We start from the raw sequence: 18,303 nt of genomic DNA on the forward strand, positions 1-18,303 counted from the left end.
GCCCCGGTCGAGCACAGTGGGCGGGGTCGTGCCGGGCTCGAGCGTGTCCCGGGGCAGGCGCAGCCTGCCAGACCCGCCTCGGCTGCCTGCGCCAGACCGGACGGTTTTAGGGCACGGGTGGCTCTCGGCGCCTGAGGTAAAAACCCGCTCGGTTGCCCGACGGGGGCTCGTGGAAGCCGAGGGGCACGAGGAAGAGAGGGCTTGGGAGAGCCCCGCTGCTCTCCCCGCTCAGGCGTTGTTCCGGTAACCTCCGGGTCCTGTTTCACGAGGATGCGCAAAGCGCGGCGGACGGCTCGCAGGCAGGGTCACAGCGCGCCGGCGCAGCGGCACGGACGGGTCGGACGGAGGGACAAACCTCGCCGCTGCGCTCCGCACCGAGCAGAGAGGGAGGGAAACTCCGGACCAGAGACAAAGGGGGGGAGCCGAGTCGGGAACATCCGGGTCACTCGCTGCCGCCTCGATCCGGGACACGCGCGGGTGCCGCGGCCGATCACGGTGAGGCCTGGCCGGGCGAGGGGCCTGGGACGGCGGGGCCTGGCGCGGCGCGGAGGCGGCCGCGGGCCCTGGGGGAGCGCGGCCTGGGCGGGCGCTCTCCGCCTTCGGCGCAGCGGGACGGGCAGCCGTGGGGCGTGCGGGCCCGGCGGCTCCTGTTGCGGCCGCGCGGCCGGGCCCGCCGGCGCATAGCTGCGAGCTCCGCGTCCCCCGCTGCCCTGCGGCCCGCTCGGGGAGGTCTCGGTCGCTCCGGGACGCGGCCAGCGAGGGGGCTCTAGGCACCACCGGGCCCGCGCGAGGCGGTCCCCGCCGCGACAGCCGCTTGCCCGGGAGCCCGCGGGCGGGCGCCGGGGTGCCCTGTGCAGGCCTCGGACGCTGCCCTGGCCTCCTTGGAGGGCTCGCGATAGCAGCGGCCCTCGGCAGGGGCAGGCGCCGCTCGGCCCTGCCGCAGCTCCTCTGGGCGAAGTCCCCGGCCGGTCTGTTACCGAGCCGTCCTGCCGCGCGGCTCCTTTTGTTGTTCTTGCGCTTTTAGTAGCCGTTCGGACTAGTACCGCCTCTTTTATCTATTTCTCTGCGGCAGGCAGGAGGAGACTTTCTGTATCAGTCTAGAGCTGATGGTATGCTTTGATTAAGCTTCATCCCTTAGTTTCCTTGGCCCTTCTGAAAAGTTAAGGGTGTCCGATTTGGGGGCAAACTGTTCCAATATAGGATTTCTTCCAGTGTCTGCGTGCAGTCGGTAAAGTGAAAATGAGAGGCTAACAATCTTAATAATTTTGGTTTGTTTTGATAGAATAAGAACATATTCTTCATTATCTAGGGACTTGTCAAAAGCCATACTTGTGGGTTGTTACAGGGGCACAGGAACACTGTTATGTACAAGACTTGCTTTTTCTGTTTAGATGTAAGTTCTCTTGCACATACGACCCCATATACACACCTGAAGATAGAGATGGCTTAGTGTTTTGGTTTTGTTTGCTTCTTTTTTCTAAAGCAGGTAGTAGTAAGAGCAGCAGAGGTAAGCTTCTGAGTAAACTTGGAAGTTTCTGGCAGTTTTCTAATGAGTTGATAGCAGTAAGAGGAGCATTGCCACTTCTTAATCCTGGTGTGTGTGTGTGTGTGTGGAGGTGAGTAAAACCAAATGAAACATGAAGAGCAGCCTCTTACATTTGTGTGGCAAGATAGAGTTGATAAATTTCCTCTGGTTTAGACGTTCATATTCTTTCCAGTGACGTAGCTGTTCAGTATTCTGGGACTTTGGTTCTGCTTGTTCCGGGTAAATTTCTCACGTGAAGAAAAAAGCAAATCAGTTGTGATATTCCAAATTAAAGAAAACTAAGAGCCTTTAAAAAGATAAGTTTCTACAGATATTTGGGCAAACAATTCTTTCAAAGGGAAGAGGGGGGAAATGTACATAAGTAATTGAGGAAGATAACAGTGAGAATATCTTAGTGTTTAATAATTTAACACGCAGTTAGTACTGCACTTCTTCCTGCTACACCATAATTTGTGAGACCAAAAAATATATATAACAAGATGATCAAACTCTCTTTATCCTGTCACGCTACAGCAAGCAGAGCTGAAGTTTGCATAAGATATCTAGTTTTTTGTTTGTTTGTTTGTTTTTACTGAATTCCTGCTAGAGTGTACGTATTGACAATTCGTTATTGGATTGGTTCACTTTAGAGGGGATTCTTAACTAGTGGGATCTCCATTTTTGAAATATCCCTGTTTTCTCTTGTACTTGGTAAGTTTGTGATGAGAGGCTTTAGATGCTTCTCTGCTCTTGTCAGGGTTATCTGACGCATGTAGAACTTTTTGAAGAGGTTTGCCAGGCACTGACCTATTACATGTAAGATACGTTGATATTTGTCAAAAAGAAGGTGACAAGCTCTATAACTAATAGTTTGCTCTTCCACGTTGTTTTGTGCTGGCAGTTCTTTGCAGTCTTAGGGTAAGTAATTCAGGAGAAAAGCTGTGAAATTCAGTGAAATGACAAGATGACAAAACCTAGACTCCCAATTCAGGGTTTATTTTTAAAAGAAAAGAGAGGGTTAAAACCATATCATGTTTACTTGCACAATGCAGACAATAAGTCTGTAGCATTCTCTATCCAAAGATGATGATTCTAATTATTTTAGACCTTTCTAAGATGATGTAACAACAGTAGTGCAGAAGAGAGACCCCAGGTAGGCATTTCTCCATACTAGGTAGGATAAATATATGTACTTGGAATCTAACCTGAAAACATAAATGCTTATCTCTGTCAAGCATCTCTTAAGATACCGTAGTTAATCACATTTGAATCATTAATAGATTGTTCAGATTTGGACATTTAAGTCCAGAACTTTAAAGTCACAGATTCCACTTGGTGTATAGTAATGCAAATGAGTCTGAAATTTTCTTCTCTAAAATATGCTGTACGTTACAGTTCATAAATCCTGCTATTGAAGTATTTAGACTTGGAGCCAAAATGTCTCTTAATATTACCTGTAACTACTTAGCTAGGCTGCAAAATAAGAGCTCTGAACTATTTTTACATGCCTCTTTTCTCCCTCTTTCCCTCTCCATTCCTGTGTGAAATATATCCTGCTGTGAAATTGATAATTACAGTTAATTTCTTGTGCAACTTGGGGGGGGGGAGCACGCAGAGAAATTTTCATTTCAACAAAGGAAATGAAAGGTAAACATTGAGAATGCAAAGGTACTACATTTGGGAAGGAAATGGTGTGTAAAACTCCCTCTTTAAGGGGTTTTACATCTTGAGGTACAGAAGAGTTAAAATAGCACACTTGATCTTTTTTGATTACAACAAAGCATTTACGTATATAATCATTAAGGTTGGAAAAGATCTCCAAGGTCATCTGGTCCAACCATCCCCCTACCACCAATATCATCCACTAAACCATGTCCCGAAGTACCACATCAAACCATTCCTTAAACACCCCCAAGGGCGGTGACTTGACCACCTCCCTGGGCAACCTGTTCCAATACCCAGCTAGTCTTTCTGAGAAGAAATGTCTCCTAATTTCCAAACTGAACCTCTTCTGGTGCAACTTGGGCTACTTCCTCTTGTCCTATTGCTAAGTTATCTGTGAAAGGAATATACACTGAAAAAAAAGGTGTGTTGTCTGATCAGTGTTTAATTAAGTCGAATGCCTCAAGATTTTGAAGGGTCTTTTATAGAACAGAAGAAATCCTTAAATTTACCAGGGCATGATATAGTGCAGAACCAGTTGCAAAAACAAGCACGATACAGAGCTCAAACTCAGTTTCTTCTGCTGAAAAAATTAGTTTGCTGTTGTTCTTTTGGACATACGTGGCTTGTGCCCTCTGAGAAGTTAGTATGTCCTCTCAGGTGTGTATCTAATTGTCTTTTAGTCACAGAAAAAATGATTTATTTATTTGAAAGCATCCTATAATATGTTTCCCTGCAGAAAAAGGTATCTGAGTTGCTAAACTGTCAAATATTTGAATGGCGTATAGGCACAAATGATTTTTTCATATTATTATAGTGAAGTTAGTGTTAGTACAGTGGATCAAAAGGTGCTAACAGTACAGCTGAAAATGTCATGTACTTATTAGTTCATTTAGATTCATTGTAAGGGTATGAGCTCATGCAATAAAATTACTCCCTTTAGAATTTGGCTGAGGGAAAAGTGTTTTTGTTGTTGTTGTTTTGATGATCTCTCCAGTGACTCCATTTCTGCTTCTGAATGGCAAGTGGTATGTACAGTTTTAGTGTTGACTAGGTTCCACAAATCTTCTGACAAGACCAAGATTCAGATGCATGTATTGGAAATATTAGATGGAATGTAGCTTTTTTTTTTTTCCTTGGTGCATGCTTACTGCATGGACTGTTAATGGTCCTTTTTTTAAAAAGCTTTAATTTTAATTAAATTCTAGCAGAAATTGTATTGCTAGCTGGAAGTTGAAATAATGGCTTATAGTCATCTAAGCAAAACTGACTTTGGGAAAGAAAAAAGTGGAAGGGGGGTGTTTCTTAAGGTCTTGTTGTTGAGGTGTCTGTGCTGCAATGCCACTTGTGATGATGTGTAAGTACTTACACTGGAAGCCTACTGTATTCTAATCTTCAAAGGGTATCACAGATGTGCATGAGTAGTTAGTTAAGTGTGAGATTTTAAAGCAAGGACCTTTTTGAACTACTGTTTGTATGGTCAAGAACTCTACATATGCAACAATCCTGTAGTATTAATAATTCTTAATCAGTGTTTCTATATTTGCTCTAACAGAGTGGTAATATTTCTTTCACTATTTCTGTGAGCTTCTTTAGTGGAAGGGCACTACTCTTCTGGTGGTTGTATGAAGTCAGGCCAACTGTTCTAAAACTCTCCAGCTACTGATTATTAACTCTAAAACGGGTAGAAGTGCAATAGGAAGGAGGATTAGAAACCTTCATTGGATCTTTTTTGACCATGTGGAATCCTCCCCGAATTTGAGAGTGTCACTCTATTGCAATCATCATGTATAGAACTGTTCTTGTGTCATCTGTAGTAGTGACCTGTGCTATATGTATTTCTTCAGCAGTCTTGGTCACTGTGTGCTCAGCTGTAAAGAAGGCGGTGAAGATGCTCAAGGGTTATTCAGTTTATACAGGAGTTAAGGACCTGTCTTGAGGAATCAGTGAGCCACTGATTCTTCCCCAGTTGATTTCTGTATTGCTGTCTATTGCTGCTGCTTTTTACAAGTCATACAACATGTATGACACAACAGTAAAACCGAGATGATGTTAATAAATACTGTGCCTATGTTGCCTTTGTGTAGAACTCTGGCTTTTAGCAGGAGCTTGGTCTAAAATTGACATTTCTTATTCTCCTATTTGCGAGAATTAGGAACAGTGCAGGCGTTTGTCTACAGAAGAAAGCCATAACTTTGTGATATAGTAAGGAGGTAGTTACGTGTTTGTTAGTCACACATAGGAAACGTGAGCCCTTTTCCCATTAATAATAATGTTACTGTTGTCAAGCTACTGTCAAAGTCATCTTGAAAACATGGTTCAAATATTATGCCTACCTTGTATTTTAAGCTCTGTCAGGTCCAGGAACTAAGAGGTTGTTGGGGGGATGGGGGTGGTGGTGTCAATATTATTCCCAATGTTAATATCTGCAGAATGTGCAAAAATGTCTCTGCTACAGTACTGAGAATTGAAGGCCAAAGGAATTCCTGAGTGATCAGAGCTTTTAAAGAGAACATAATATGTTATTTACATTGTAAATAAAAGGTTATACTAAAAGCAATCATTTTTGTTTTAGAGGGACTCTAAATATGTCTGGCATAGCTCTCAGTAGACTTGCACAGGAGAGAAAAGCCTGGAGAAAAGATCATCCATTTGTAAGTATATATAAATTCTGTTAACTTTCTGACTATTGCTGCTGTTTTCATGTTATGATGATTTCTTTCCCTGACTTGTTACTTTATTTTTTAAATAAGTTCCTTAAAACTACGTTGTGCACAAAGGAATAACTTTGTGTAAAGAGCAAATGTGTCATAAAGTACTGTAAGTTTCTTCTGAAATTCTTTTTTTCTTTTTTTTTTTTTTTTTCTTTGCCTTTTTTCAGGGATTTGTAGCAGTACCTACAAAAAATCCAGATGGCACAATGAATCTAATGAACTGGGAGTGTGCTATTCCAGGAAAGAAAGGGGTAAGACTTACTGTTGTCCTAATATTTCGCTTATGCTGAAAACTCTCATAAGCCTGCTGGTATATTATGCTGAGGACTATAGGAATATAACTTAAACATAGTTTAATGTAAATGCGTGGATCATGCTGTAGGACAAAATACACCATGAGCCTGTTCAGCTGTTGGCACTGTTCACCTTAAGAAACAGGATTCTTACACGTTCCTCTCAAGAATTTGAGTGGAACACACTTGAGATAAACAATGGTGTGAACCCTAAAGCAATGATTGCTTCTGCTGGTTAACAGCCAGTACCTTTTTCGCCTGATAAATAGTGAGATTCTTCAATCCTACAGAAGTGCTGCACAGTAGCAGTTTTCAACTTTTTGAATTTCATGGAAAATAATAGTTGCTAGCGTGAAAACTAAATGTCTTCAGTTCTATGTAGTCTTCCCATTTTATATTAGGGAAATAAGAATAGAATTTTCTAAAATAGTTTCTTTTGATCTGATTTCAGTTGTGTTTCTCCTAAAAAATAAATAGTCCTGGACTTTTTTCTTTGACCTTGTTATTTTAATCAGTTTGGTCTGGTTCTAGCAGATGAGACTAACACAAACCTTTATGTGGAGATGATTATTAATGCTTGAGGCTTTTTTGATTTGTATAGTACCAGTATAACTTAGTCTGAGCAGGATTTTTTTTTCTTTTTTTTTTTTTCCAAGTTATTTAGCAAGGAGACATTATTCTTGAATTCACTGGATGCATTTTGATCTTCTGGGATAATGCTTTTAATTACTTTCTTTTCATTCTTTTACGTCTTTGATGTCTTGCATTGGATGTATGAGGACTATTGCTTTGCCTGGTCTACTGCTACTTCCTGCTGGCTTGCTTATGTTCCCTTAAGATCTCCTTTCTTCCTTACCAAAACATGCAGATTCCATACTATTGCCTCAGTTAGTTTAATGCTGAACATGATATTACTGCTAAGGATATAACTTAGCTCAGTAAGTTGATAGATGTCTGCATAACAGATATCTGCTTTTTTGTTTGACTCTCGAAAAATGCCCACCTCAAGGTAGTTCTTGAAGTACCTAAATAAATAAATAAATAAATAAATAAAACTTAGCAGTATAAGGAAAACATCATTCCATTACGTTCTGCTAAAACAAGAGCATTCCTCATAGTGGATAGTTACGTACCTTATGTCACCTTTAAATACTTATGAAAGCTTATGGCATGAGAATTTTACATACTAATGTTTTGAAGCTTCGTAAACTGCAAAAAAGTAAACAAAACCCTTAAAACCAACTTCTTGCCTCCTAGGAAATGCTTTCCTTAGGAATGTATCAGTTAGATTCATGTAATTTCTGATAGGGATCTAATTTTAAAAAATGGGTCTTTTACTCAAGTGAAAATGTCATTTCTTCAGCAAGAAGCAGTATACACTGCTCATCTCTACCAGGAAAAAAACAGTTGCTGTATATCGCCTTTCTGTTTGGAGGCACACTGTACTGCAGCTGTTTCCCCTCAGACAATAGAATGGATGAAACCACCATTATGCTTTCTCATCAGCCAGATGAAAAATTGTGGGAAAGGAATTTGCAGGTGGCTTCGTGCTGTTTCACACGGCCCTGAATTAGAGATAATGAGGAAACAAGTGGTAGAAACAAAAACTTGAGCAAGGTTGAGATAAATTTCCTACAGTGTTAAAGATGAGCTTTGGGCAGTGGCCAGTTGCTGGCTGGCTGGATGCGCGTCTGAGGGTCCCTAACCAATTGTATGACAGATTTGGGCACGCGGACAGCGTGTGGGGCTACGAGGAAAGTATATGTAGTAGTGAAAAAGGGCAAGAAATGTCTCCTGTACAAGAGCCATCAGGAGTGCATGTCTTGCATCCCTTCAAAAAATTGTAGTGGTATTAGTGCTAGGTTGGAGATCTCCATTCACTCTCTTTTCTGACAGCAAATCACTTCTACCTAGAATCTGACTTGAAAATTATATCTGTAACTGGTCCAGTAATGCAGGAAGATCTAGATGATACTGCATGCCTACTGTTGTTATTTTAGTATGGCCTTTAAGTATCTGCTATCTTACAGTTGTCAGGTGTGTTGCTCTATCAGAAACGCAGTCAACTTGTTTGTTGACTGTCTGTTCTTGTGTTCTAGTTGAACTGTTTGTTAAAAGCCACTTATCTTTTCTCAAGACTGATTGAGAGGGCTTTAAACTAGGATCAGTGGGGGAGGGGGATACACCTGAGGGAGATACCACTGAGATTAAGCGAAGGGATAAAGCACTGTCTGAGGGTGGCATGGCTGATGGGAGTATCTCTGCTGCTCTGGGGAGCACTACAGGTTCAGGAGCACACCTGAAATGCTTTTATACCAACACATCAATATGAGGAACAAACAGGATGAACTGGAAGCTTAGGTCTTTTTCTGGAGTATATTGTTGGTATTAGTGGGACTTGATGGGATGTGTCCCATGACTGGTGTGCTGGAATGGAGAGCTATTGGTTGTTATGGACGGATAGGCAGGGCAGGCAAGGTGGGTGTGTTGCGTTTGTTGTAGGGGAGAGATTAGGCCCTTTGTCTTTAGAGATGATTCCATAGAGAGGCTCTGGGTGATTATTAAGAGGACTTACAGCAAAGCAGATATTGTCATGGGTGTCTGTTTACCAAGGATGATGGCACAGATAAGCTATTTTTTAGGCAGTTAGAGGAACATCTGGATTGGTTGCCCTCATCCTTATGGGACACTTCAACTTCCAATACATAAACTGGGAATGTCATATTACCATGACAAATAAGTCTGGAAAATTCCTGAAGTATGCTAAAGATGACTTCCTGTCACAAGTAGTGAGGGAGCCAACTAGCCTTCCTGGATCTGTTGTTTAAGAATAGGAAAGGCCTTGTAGGAGATGTGTGGTAGATGGCTCGCTTGTGCACGATGATTGTGAAATAGTTGAATTGAAAATTTTGGTATAAGAAGAAAAAAGGTCTGAAGAGTTGCCACCCTGGACTTTAAGAAAGGAAACTTTAAGCTTGTCAGGGAACTAATTTAACAGTGTCCCTTTGGAATTGGCTCTAGAATTCGGGGGTCCACGAGAGCTGGTTGCTTTTCAAGAACTACATTTTATAGACTCCGGAATGGGCAGTCCCACTGTGCCACAAGATGAGTAAATGGGTCAGAAGACAAGCCTGGCTGAACAGGGAACTCTTCCGGGATCTTGGGCTAAAAAGGAAAATGTGACTTGGAAACAAGGTCTGGCTTCACAGGGAGAACACAGAGCTGCAGTTCACATCTGCAGGGAGAAAACAAGAAAAGCTAAACCTCAGTGCTAGCCAGTGTGGTGTCATACCACACAAAAAAAAAAAAAGCTCTCGAGTATGTCAACAGCAAGAAGAGGTTAAAAGTAAATGCTGGGTTCTGCACTTGAGATGGAGTAATGCTGGACACGGGTACAAGCTGGGAGATGAGTGAAGAGCAGCTATGCAGAAAAGGGATCTGGGGGTGCTGATGACAGCAGGCTCCACATGAATCAGCAGCATGCCCCAGCAGCCAAGAGGGCAAACTGTATGTTGGGGTGCATTAAGCACAGCATAGCCTGGTGGTCAGAAGAGCTGATTCTCCTATGTTTAGTGTTGGTATGGCTTCACCTTGGATATTGCGTACAATTTTGGGGTCCACAGTATAAAAATGATACTGAGATACTTGAAAGCATCCAGAGGAGGGCAACAAAGCTGTTAAAAGGGCTGCGAGGAGAGTTTGAGAACACTTGGTTGTCTAGTCTGGAGAAAAGGAGGTTTAGAGACAACCTTGTTGCTCTGTGCAGCTTCCTGCGGAGGGGAGGTACAGATCTCTTCTCCCTGGAAACTGACAAGGACACATGGGAACGGCACAGAGCTGTGCCAGGGGAGCGTCAGACATTAAAAAAAATTTCTTTGTCATGAGGGTGGTCAAACTGTGCAACAGGCTTCCTGGAGGGGTGGTTATTGCCTCATGCTTGTCAGCATTCAGGAGGCATTTGGACAGTGCCCTCAATGTGCTTTAACTTTAGTTTAGCCCTGAAATGGTCATGCAGATGGATTTGACCTTTGTAGGTCTCTTCCAACTGAACTTGTCTGTTGTAAGACTGAAAGCAAACAAAACAAAAGTTTATCCTTTCTAGTCTTCTAAAAAACTGACAGGTTAGTCTCTTCTGAGAAGTTACAGAGACTAGATATTACCAGTTGATGACAACTGACTGTTCAGAACCATTTCTTTAAATACATCAAATGTAATCGAACCCATTCACTTCTAAAAACAGCTTCCTTAGTATTCTCTAACACAATTTTTTTTTGCATTCTAACTCAAATCTTTACATTTTTGTTGTTACTTACTGTGCAGAGCTCTCCTTTTTTCTTCTCCAGGAAAAAACATTTAATTCAGGTAGGGAAGAATTAGGTATTTCCTCCTAAGGTGGTCTTCAGTTATACCTGTCTGTACCTGAGGCTGAGATTTAATCATTTACACTGATAAGATACAAGACCATCTCGACTCCAGTTTGCCTGTTAAGAACAACCCAGCATGTACTTCCCTTTCAGTAATCCGATAGCAAGGGCAGTTTATGGAGAAATTGTCTGAATTTTACATCTATAAAGAACTTTCTGTATATCTACACTTCTTACCAGAAATCAGTTTGTCAGTAAAGGGCTTTTCTCCTTTTTTTTTTTTTTTTTTTTTCCAAGTAATGATATATTTGAGATGTGCTTTTTGTCTTTTCCTAGGTGTTTTTAGTTTCTTAGATGACCCTTCTGAGTAGTGCTGTTTTACCTAGTCATCTGTGTAGCACAGAAATTGCTTTTTTCAAAGCTCTTGATTTCTGATAACTTCTTGGAACTTCAGAAAAATGTAATCTACAAAGCTACATGCTACCAAATGCAAGCAGATTAATTTAGACTAGTAAATCTCACATTAATTGTAGCAATACTACAGTGCTCTCTATTTTTTTGGCCACATTTTGTTGAGCAAATGGCAAAATAGAAGCCATTTTTATTCAGCTGCTTAAGGGGTATATATGTATCCTATCTTCTCAGATTTGGTTTAAGTGGGCATATAATGTCTCCCTTGTTACATGCATATAATTTAGAACTTTTAAATATTCTGTTTCTTATATGCTTTATACTTGTATATGGAATTCATGTTTTTTTTTTTTTTTTTATCAAATCTATTGGTGTCTTAGTACCACTTCGAGGCTGTGAAGAAGTGGAAAAGCTTTTTTTTTTATTTTATTTTTTTTTAACTTCAACTTGCTGTGTCAGTGGGATAACTCATTTCAGTGTAGGCAGCATACTATCATATAGGACAGTTGTTTTTCTCCAGTGTAGAAGAAAGTGTCTCAGAAACTGTTTGACTTTTCTTTGCAGTAATCAAAACTCTACCTTAACTTCTTTTATAGACACCATGGGAAGGAGGCTTATTTAAACTACGGATGCTTTTCAAGGATGACTACCCTTCTTCACCCCCAAAATGTAAGAAAAATGACAATTGTATACCAAGTAGAACCATATTAAGCTAGTCCATGAAGTTGTATGAATGGTTGTGATTTCTTTTGATTTTTTTTTTTCTTACTGACAATTTTTTGTTATTTTTCCCCCCTTATTCTCTACTTTGCATTTAGAAAACTGTGACCAACTGAGCCAAGTGCTTGATATAACACCATCAAGAAGAGAGGGGGGAACTACTGTTTGGGTTTCAAAGTTTGACAAAAGCACCACTTGAAGTGTTCACTAGATCAACATTTTAGAAAGTAATAAGTAGGCATGGTTAGTCTAAATCCTTTGGGGGGGTGTTTAGGCACTTTCTTGCTGTAAAGTTAGTCTTCTAAGCTGAGAACTCAGGGAAAAAATACTTCCATGAACTATATAACCTTTTCATCCATTTGCTCTAAATATAGAGCAAACAGATCTGTTATTTTTTAAGCTGACGTACAGCGGATACTCAGATGCTTTTCCTGTTAGGATAAGGAACCTTCTAAAACTTACCTCAAACTTGCCCATTTCAGAAATATGAAAACATTTCTTGCCTTGTCCAGTTTTTTGGTTCTTGATTTGGCTACCCTCTTAAATCAATGGAAATGCTTAAACATCTCTTTTTGACTGTCCTTCGTTAGTGTTTCCGCTCTATCAGTCGTTTTGGCTACTTGGGTTTGTTGCCACCTAAATACAAGTGGACAAAAGAGGAAATACACCTTTCAACTAGAAAATATTTAATTTGTTTGCAACTAGCATGCTCTGGAAGTGTTAAATGAATTGTCATGCCTTAAAATAATACGTATTTATGACTGGTAGGACTCATTACTAATGCTGCTTATGCATTCCTACTGAACTTCATTGAGCAGCTGATAAGCAAAACATATTTGTGATATAAGTTGGATTAGAAAATTGCACTAAAATAATGTAATGAACACTTGCTTAGCAGTACATAAAATGTTAGCTGTTGCATTTAAGTTATGCATAGATTGAAGAAATGACAGATTAGAGATTGTCAGAAGGAAAACTGCACCTCCTCAGTTGGTCTTGCAACTTAGACTTGGTTCTTCTTGTTCAGTGCATGTTGGTTATACGTAAAGTGAAACTGGGGAAAAATATGCTAGAAAATTGTTCTTCTTTGTATGGAACACAGTATCCTAAAGTGAGGGGGAAGTAGGTGAGTGAACAGCATTATCTTTTCTTTATACAACAATATGTGTAGCTATAAATATAGGAAAGGTTTAACAAGCAATTTGTGAAGCTACTACAGACTGTCAATTTTCATTTCTAAGTGAAGATATTACTGGTCACAGTGATACAGTTAAAGTTTCTGGACTGATAACACAGTCATGATAGAGTACTTGCTTTAGGTACAAGTGAGCCAAGAAGCAAACTGTATCAATAGCTCCAGAAATGTCAGGCTTTTTGGATGGTGGGTGGGTGGGTGGGTTGGGGGGTATAGAAGGGGAACAGGGTCAGAGAGAAGTGTGTTTCTTTGGCCAGTTCTTTACACTGATGGTTTAAACCAACTGTCTGATAATAACCTTAGCTCTGCATGCAAGTAACTCTTTTTTTCTTCAGGTAAATTTGAGCCACCGTTATTCCACCCAAACGTGTATCCTTCAGGCACAGTGTGTCTCTCCATCTTAGAGGAGGACAAGGACTGGAGGCCAGCAATCACAATTAAACAGGTCATTAATTGTACATATGTGTATACTTAACCTTCTTACTTGCTTTGCCTGCTTATCTTACATGAATGTAAAATGTTCACTGTTTGTTTCTGTAGTTAGTTACTTTCTAACTTAGTAGAAACTTAGTAAGTTTGTAACTGTAGAAAGTAACTAGTAAGTCTGTAGTTGGTTTCTTCCAAGAGTGGTTTTTTTCCTATGTGGTACATCTCTTATAATGTCTGTGCCTGCGTTATATCCATACCTTCTTCCACAGATCTTGTTAGGCATACAAGAACTTCTAAATGAACCAAATATTCAAGACCCAGCTCAAGCAGAGGCTTACACAATTTACTGGTAAGTATCTTTGTGTGTCAGCTTGAAAGCTGCCATGTTACCTATAGCTGTCTATTGCTAATAGTATAACGTGCAGATGTTTACAGGAATGATCGAGGGATTTTTCTTGCCTGCATGAGTGTATCCTGCAGAGATGCCTAGCTTATGCTAAGCTTAAGCAAAGCAGTAGCTTCACAGTTAATAGGCTAACAGGCCTTTTAATAGTATGACAACAGCACAAAAGCATGAAGACATTCAGCTGGACCATGGCTTTCATCTTGGTTCTAGCCCAACATTAATTCCTTTACATTAAAGGCTAACTGACGAGTAGTGGTGAAACATGATGATGTAATGAGACCGGTGATAGAGAGAAGGTTGAGAGTGGATTAGCTGACAAGTTCCATTGATCAGTACAGAAATAATTCATGCCTATCCAGCAATGTGTACCTATAAGCACTTGTGCCTGAAGGATGAAGAAGAGATACTGTGATTGCTGTAAGGAACTTGTGGCATTTTGTGAAAATGAATGTTCAAAAAGAATAGTTTCAAAAAGTACAGAAAGCTTGTAGCCTTAGAATAAAAATTTGTGAACTAAAACCTACTCTTTTTAGACTAATCTTAAAATTTTCCTACCATTAAAAATGGATGACTGACTCATAATCTTTAAAAGAGCAACAAACTCTAAACAAATGCTTTTGGTACTGACAGCTACTGAAATAATGACCAAGATGGGAATGCATGATTACCGTTCTGGACAGAAGAACAAATCTTTAGGAGAGTGCCAAGTTTGGAAAAACAGCTTGCATATGTGAAGTCTCATAAAATATCATGTCAAAATCTTCTGTTACAGGACCCTAGTGAAAAGGAAGCATAGGGGTGGATAGTGTCTGCAGTTAATTACAGACTTCACTCAAGGTTATTCTTCAGTATCTACTGAAGACTGGATGGGACTGCATGCAGATGAAGGATGGATGGAAGGCTCCTTTGGGAGCAAGTAATGATGAGGCAGCCCCACCACTTTTTTTTCCCCTCTAGGAAAAGACAGAATAGTCTGAGGAAATCTGGTGCAGGAATAAGTACGCTTCCATAAAACTATATATAGGCTATGTCTCATCTTTATACTTTCCTTCATGTATATATGTGAAGCAATCTCTGCTAGTCTTGTTTTTGCTTTATTACAGAGACTGCAGAGACAGGCTCTTGATTTTTACCTTGATGACTAGTTAGTGCTAATCAGTACTGTTTTAAGTGTGCGGTAGTTCATAGGAAATAAAGACCAGTTCCCGTGTGCATAAGCTTTAAGCTGACTTTGCTTTAAGTAGGGGGGAAAAAAGATTGGGGCGGGTGGAAAGGTCATGTATAAGCTGCTGTTTGTTGTTGCACTAAGGCTCTCCAGATAGTAGTCAAGCATTGTGCTTCTCAACCTGTTTCTATACAAGCCACTCTCCAAAAGCAAGATCTGCTGGATGTGATAAAATAAAAATAATCCAATTTTAAAACTTTTAATTCTGTAAGTGCTTCTAGGGAAAAAAAAATTACATCTATTGAGAATAAATTCTTATGCATGCTTTGCAGTTTATTTCAGACGTGTACTCTCTGGTTTATCTTTTTTTGTCGTTGGACATGCATAGCATTTCAGCAGGTTGCTGTATTTCTGCAGCCCATAGTGTGACTCATTGCGACTTAATGAGAAATTGTTAAAAGCAATTTCTTTTTGTTAAAAGAAATTTGTTAACAAAGCAAAATTGTTTACACATCTGTAATTTGGAATGGTTAAATACTGGGGAAGGTGCAGTGTTGTTCAAGTATGTCTTTTAGTCAAGTTGTTGAACTTCAAGAATAAACTGTATACAAAATAGGACTTGTTCTCCTCGGGATTGCTTTGGTGCTGTTGTGCTGTAACTTCAACACTCTTAATGAGCTAAGCTACCTCCTCCTCGCCAGTAGGCATGCAGTCTGCTATGGAAGGCATTGTTTTGTTTGGATACTCTGAGTGGGAGACTTAAGATCTAGGCTGTGTTTTCATCTGACAGTGCAGTATAACGTAAAGAAAAAAAAATGTAGAATGAAGCTTGTAAATTTGTGTATAAAAAGAAGATGCTGTATTTTCAGACATTGGCAAGCCTTTGTAGCTGAAAGCAGGTTAAGCTTTCGCTGAAAGGCTGCCTGAAAAATCTAGTTGCTCTGAACTAACTTTGGCAAAAAAGTAATGATAACAATTTTTTGTTTAGCTCTTGGTTGATGCTTTGGACAGCTAATACAAAGTATTTTGACAGCTAACGCATAGCTGTCAGTATTAGGTGTTAAATGCAAGTGAATGATCTATTAAGTTGTTATCCTGTGTTGGCCTAAGTATGGAAAACAACAAAGTTTGCCTTTTTTCTGTGAACACAATGAGGCTTTATTGTACATAGTTCCTTGAAGTAGTAACTGCTTGTTCAATCAATCTATAGCAATTATGCTACCTGTAGTGAACTGTGGTGCTTTTTTTCAAAATGTGGATTCCCTCCCCCCCCCCCCCCCCCCCCCCCCGCAAAGGTTAGGAAAAACTTAACCCTCTGAGTTGGAGTCTGCGGAGATAAAGGCTGAAACTGCCATTATCATTTTCCACTTTCTTAAATTTCTTAAAGAGCAGCGCTTCCCTTCTCTCAAGACAGGTGAGATAAAGTTCAAAATCATATTCCATCAGCTGTTATTAAATTGATCTCATCAACCAGTTTATCCTCTTGGAAAACTGGAATTTGTTAATGACCACAGGTGGAAACTATGTTGATGAGTAAGAATGCAGGTAAGGTATTGCTGACCATAAGAGAAAGCATGCACAAACCTGATGCATACAGATAGTTCAATCTGTATTTCATCTGTTGCCAAATGATTGGTATGGCATGAAGTTTGTGCAGTAACTAGTTAAACAGAACCCGACTTCCCTCCAAATGAAATTGTTGGAGTAATGTTCCAGGAAAGTCTTTATTGTATATATTGTGGTCTTCAGTGAATTCCTATTTAATGCTTTTGTCTTCAGCAATGGCTTCATTTCACATTGAAATGAAATGGAAGAAAAGTAACTTTGCAATACAGTCTCTGATTTCTCAAGCTTTAATTGCCCTTTCTCTTTCTTCTATTCAGCCAAAACAGAGTGGAATATGAAAAGAGGGTTCGAGCACAAGCCAAGAAGTTTGCACCATCATAAGCATCTGTCATGCAGCATCTTGAAAAGGAAGGGATTGGTTTGGCAAGAACTTGTTTACAAAACTTTTGCAAAATCTAATGTTGCTATGTACAATTAATATCCACTTAAGGGAGGGGGTTGTATGTGTGCCATTTTCCATATTCGCCACTTGTATACAGTTCTAAATTTGCTGAATTGCCCCCAGTTTTTTCATACAGGGTCTCTTCCTTCAGTCTTTTGTATTTTTGATTGTTATGTAAAACTTGCTTTTATTTTAATATTGATGTCAGTATTTCAACTGCTGTAAAATTATAAACTTTTATACTTCTATAAATTCACTAGTATCTTTAGTTACTTTGCTATCTGATGCAGGCATGCTTTAAAATGTTAGAACTATATTTAGCCTTTAGCTGGCTGTATGAGAAAAAAATCATGCCCTCCACCCCCTTCCCTCCCTGAATTTGTTTTTCTATCTTTCAGAAACTAGGTTGTTATTGCTTAAGAGCCTCTGAGATCCAAAGTCAGCCAGCATCCTTATTCTGCATCACTTCCTTTGTGTTTATATGGCGTTCTGTCTGTGTTGCTGTTTAGAGTAAATAAACTGTTTATATAAAGGGCTTTGTTTCATTATCTTCATTAAAATTAAGACTGCCATTTAAATGGCTGTGAACACAAATCAGTTTTTAAGGTCTGTGATGCTGTACTTCTCAGATGTTGCCCTCATTTATTTTCTGCCTCCCTACCCCTGACACAAGTATGGTCTTTTCTTTGGGCCCTAAATCATGATTATTCACAGCTATTCCACACACTAACAGTTCCTTAAACAGCATATAGAATTGTGTGACTTGCTAGACACCAATTGCTTACTATACATGATGGGATTGACATACTGGTATGACCGCTTTAATATAAAATATCACAAGCATATTTTAACATGAACAATAATAGGAACTGTCCAGGGAACGTAAGGGGACAAATAGCATCTGGGGATTTTAAATACTTAATCATCAGAAATACCTCTGTGCCTTCTTCCATATGTCAATGTATATAGGTTTTAGGAAAAGGATGTGCTCTATGCAATTAGTTTCCTTCTGTAAAGAAAATCAGTTAAATTATGTAAGTTATTTTTCATGTATGTTAAGTTGATATGCCCTCTATTAAACTTGACTCTTTTTTTTTTATTGTATTTTTAGTCGGAATAATTCTGGAAAAAAAAAATGAAGTATGAAGAGCTTTGTTCCATCTGAGCTGTAGCTTTTTCAGTGCTTCTTTTATTAAAAACTGGTTACTACTAGAGACTCGAGTTACCTTAAGTGTGATACAGCCCTTCTTTTAGATCTGCTGTATTTGTCTGCATCTGATTGTGAGAGCTCTGTAAAATGACAGCGCTCCCTCAAATGAGAGTAGTTAGCACATTCGCATTATTCCTGGTCCTTTAAAAAAAAAAAGTGATTGCTTCCTTTTTGCTGTCTAGAAGTCCTTGTTGCAACATC

At 39.8% G+C, this 18,303-nt stretch overlaps 1 protein-coding gene across 3 annotated transcripts; it reads left to right on the forward strand.

Moving 5' to 3' along the window:
- The first annotated feature begins 31 nt into the window (after positions 1-31).
- UBE2I (ubiquitin conjugating enzyme E2 I) lies at positions 32-17,996 on the forward strand. Of its 3 annotated transcripts, none has more exons than XM_082772763.1 (7): positions 32-136; positions 5,763-5,841; positions 6,069-6,152; positions 11,566-11,638; positions 13,220-13,329; positions 13,583-13,662; positions 16,768-17,995. In XM_082772763.1, the coding sequence occupies exons 2-7, from the start codon at positions 5,776-5,778 to the stop codon at positions 16,829-16,831; spliced, it is 477 nt and encodes a 158-aa protein (XP_082628889.1). In that variant the 5' UTR covers positions 32-136; positions 5,763-5,775; the 3' UTR covers positions 16,832-17,995. The 3 variants fall into 3 exon arrangements, with proteins under 3 accessions (XP_082628889.1, XP_082628888.1, XP_082628890.1); XM_082772762.1 differs by lacking the exon at positions 32-136 and adding an exon at positions 149-495 and having other exon boundaries at positions 16,768-17,994; XM_082772764.1 differs by lacking the exon at positions 32-136 and adding an exon at positions 536-1,109 and having other exon boundaries at positions 16,768-17,996.
- Positions 17,997-18,303: the final 307 nt, after the last annotated feature.

The sequence above is a fragment of the Aythya marila genome (genome assembly GCF_965140915.1).
Source record: "Aythya marila genome assembly, chromosome: 15".
Lineage (NCBI taxonomy): Eukaryota > Metazoa > Chordata > Aves > Anseriformes > Anatidae > Aythya > Aythya marila.

Excerpts from the sequence above, each read along its gene's own strand:
- UBE2I (XM_082772763.1), top strand. The coding sequence starts at position 5,776 with ATGTCTGGCATAGCTCTCAGTAGACTTGCACAGGAGAGAAAAGCCTGG. Across the intron at positions 6,153-11,565 it reads CTATTCCAGGAAAGAAAGGG|ACACCATGGGAAGGAGGCTT; the intron begins GTAAGACTTACT and ends CTTCTTTTATAG. Across the intron at positions 13,663-16,767 it reads GAGGCTTACACAATTTACTG|CCAAAACAGAGTGGAATATG; the intron begins GTAAGTATCTTT and ends TCTTCTATTCAG.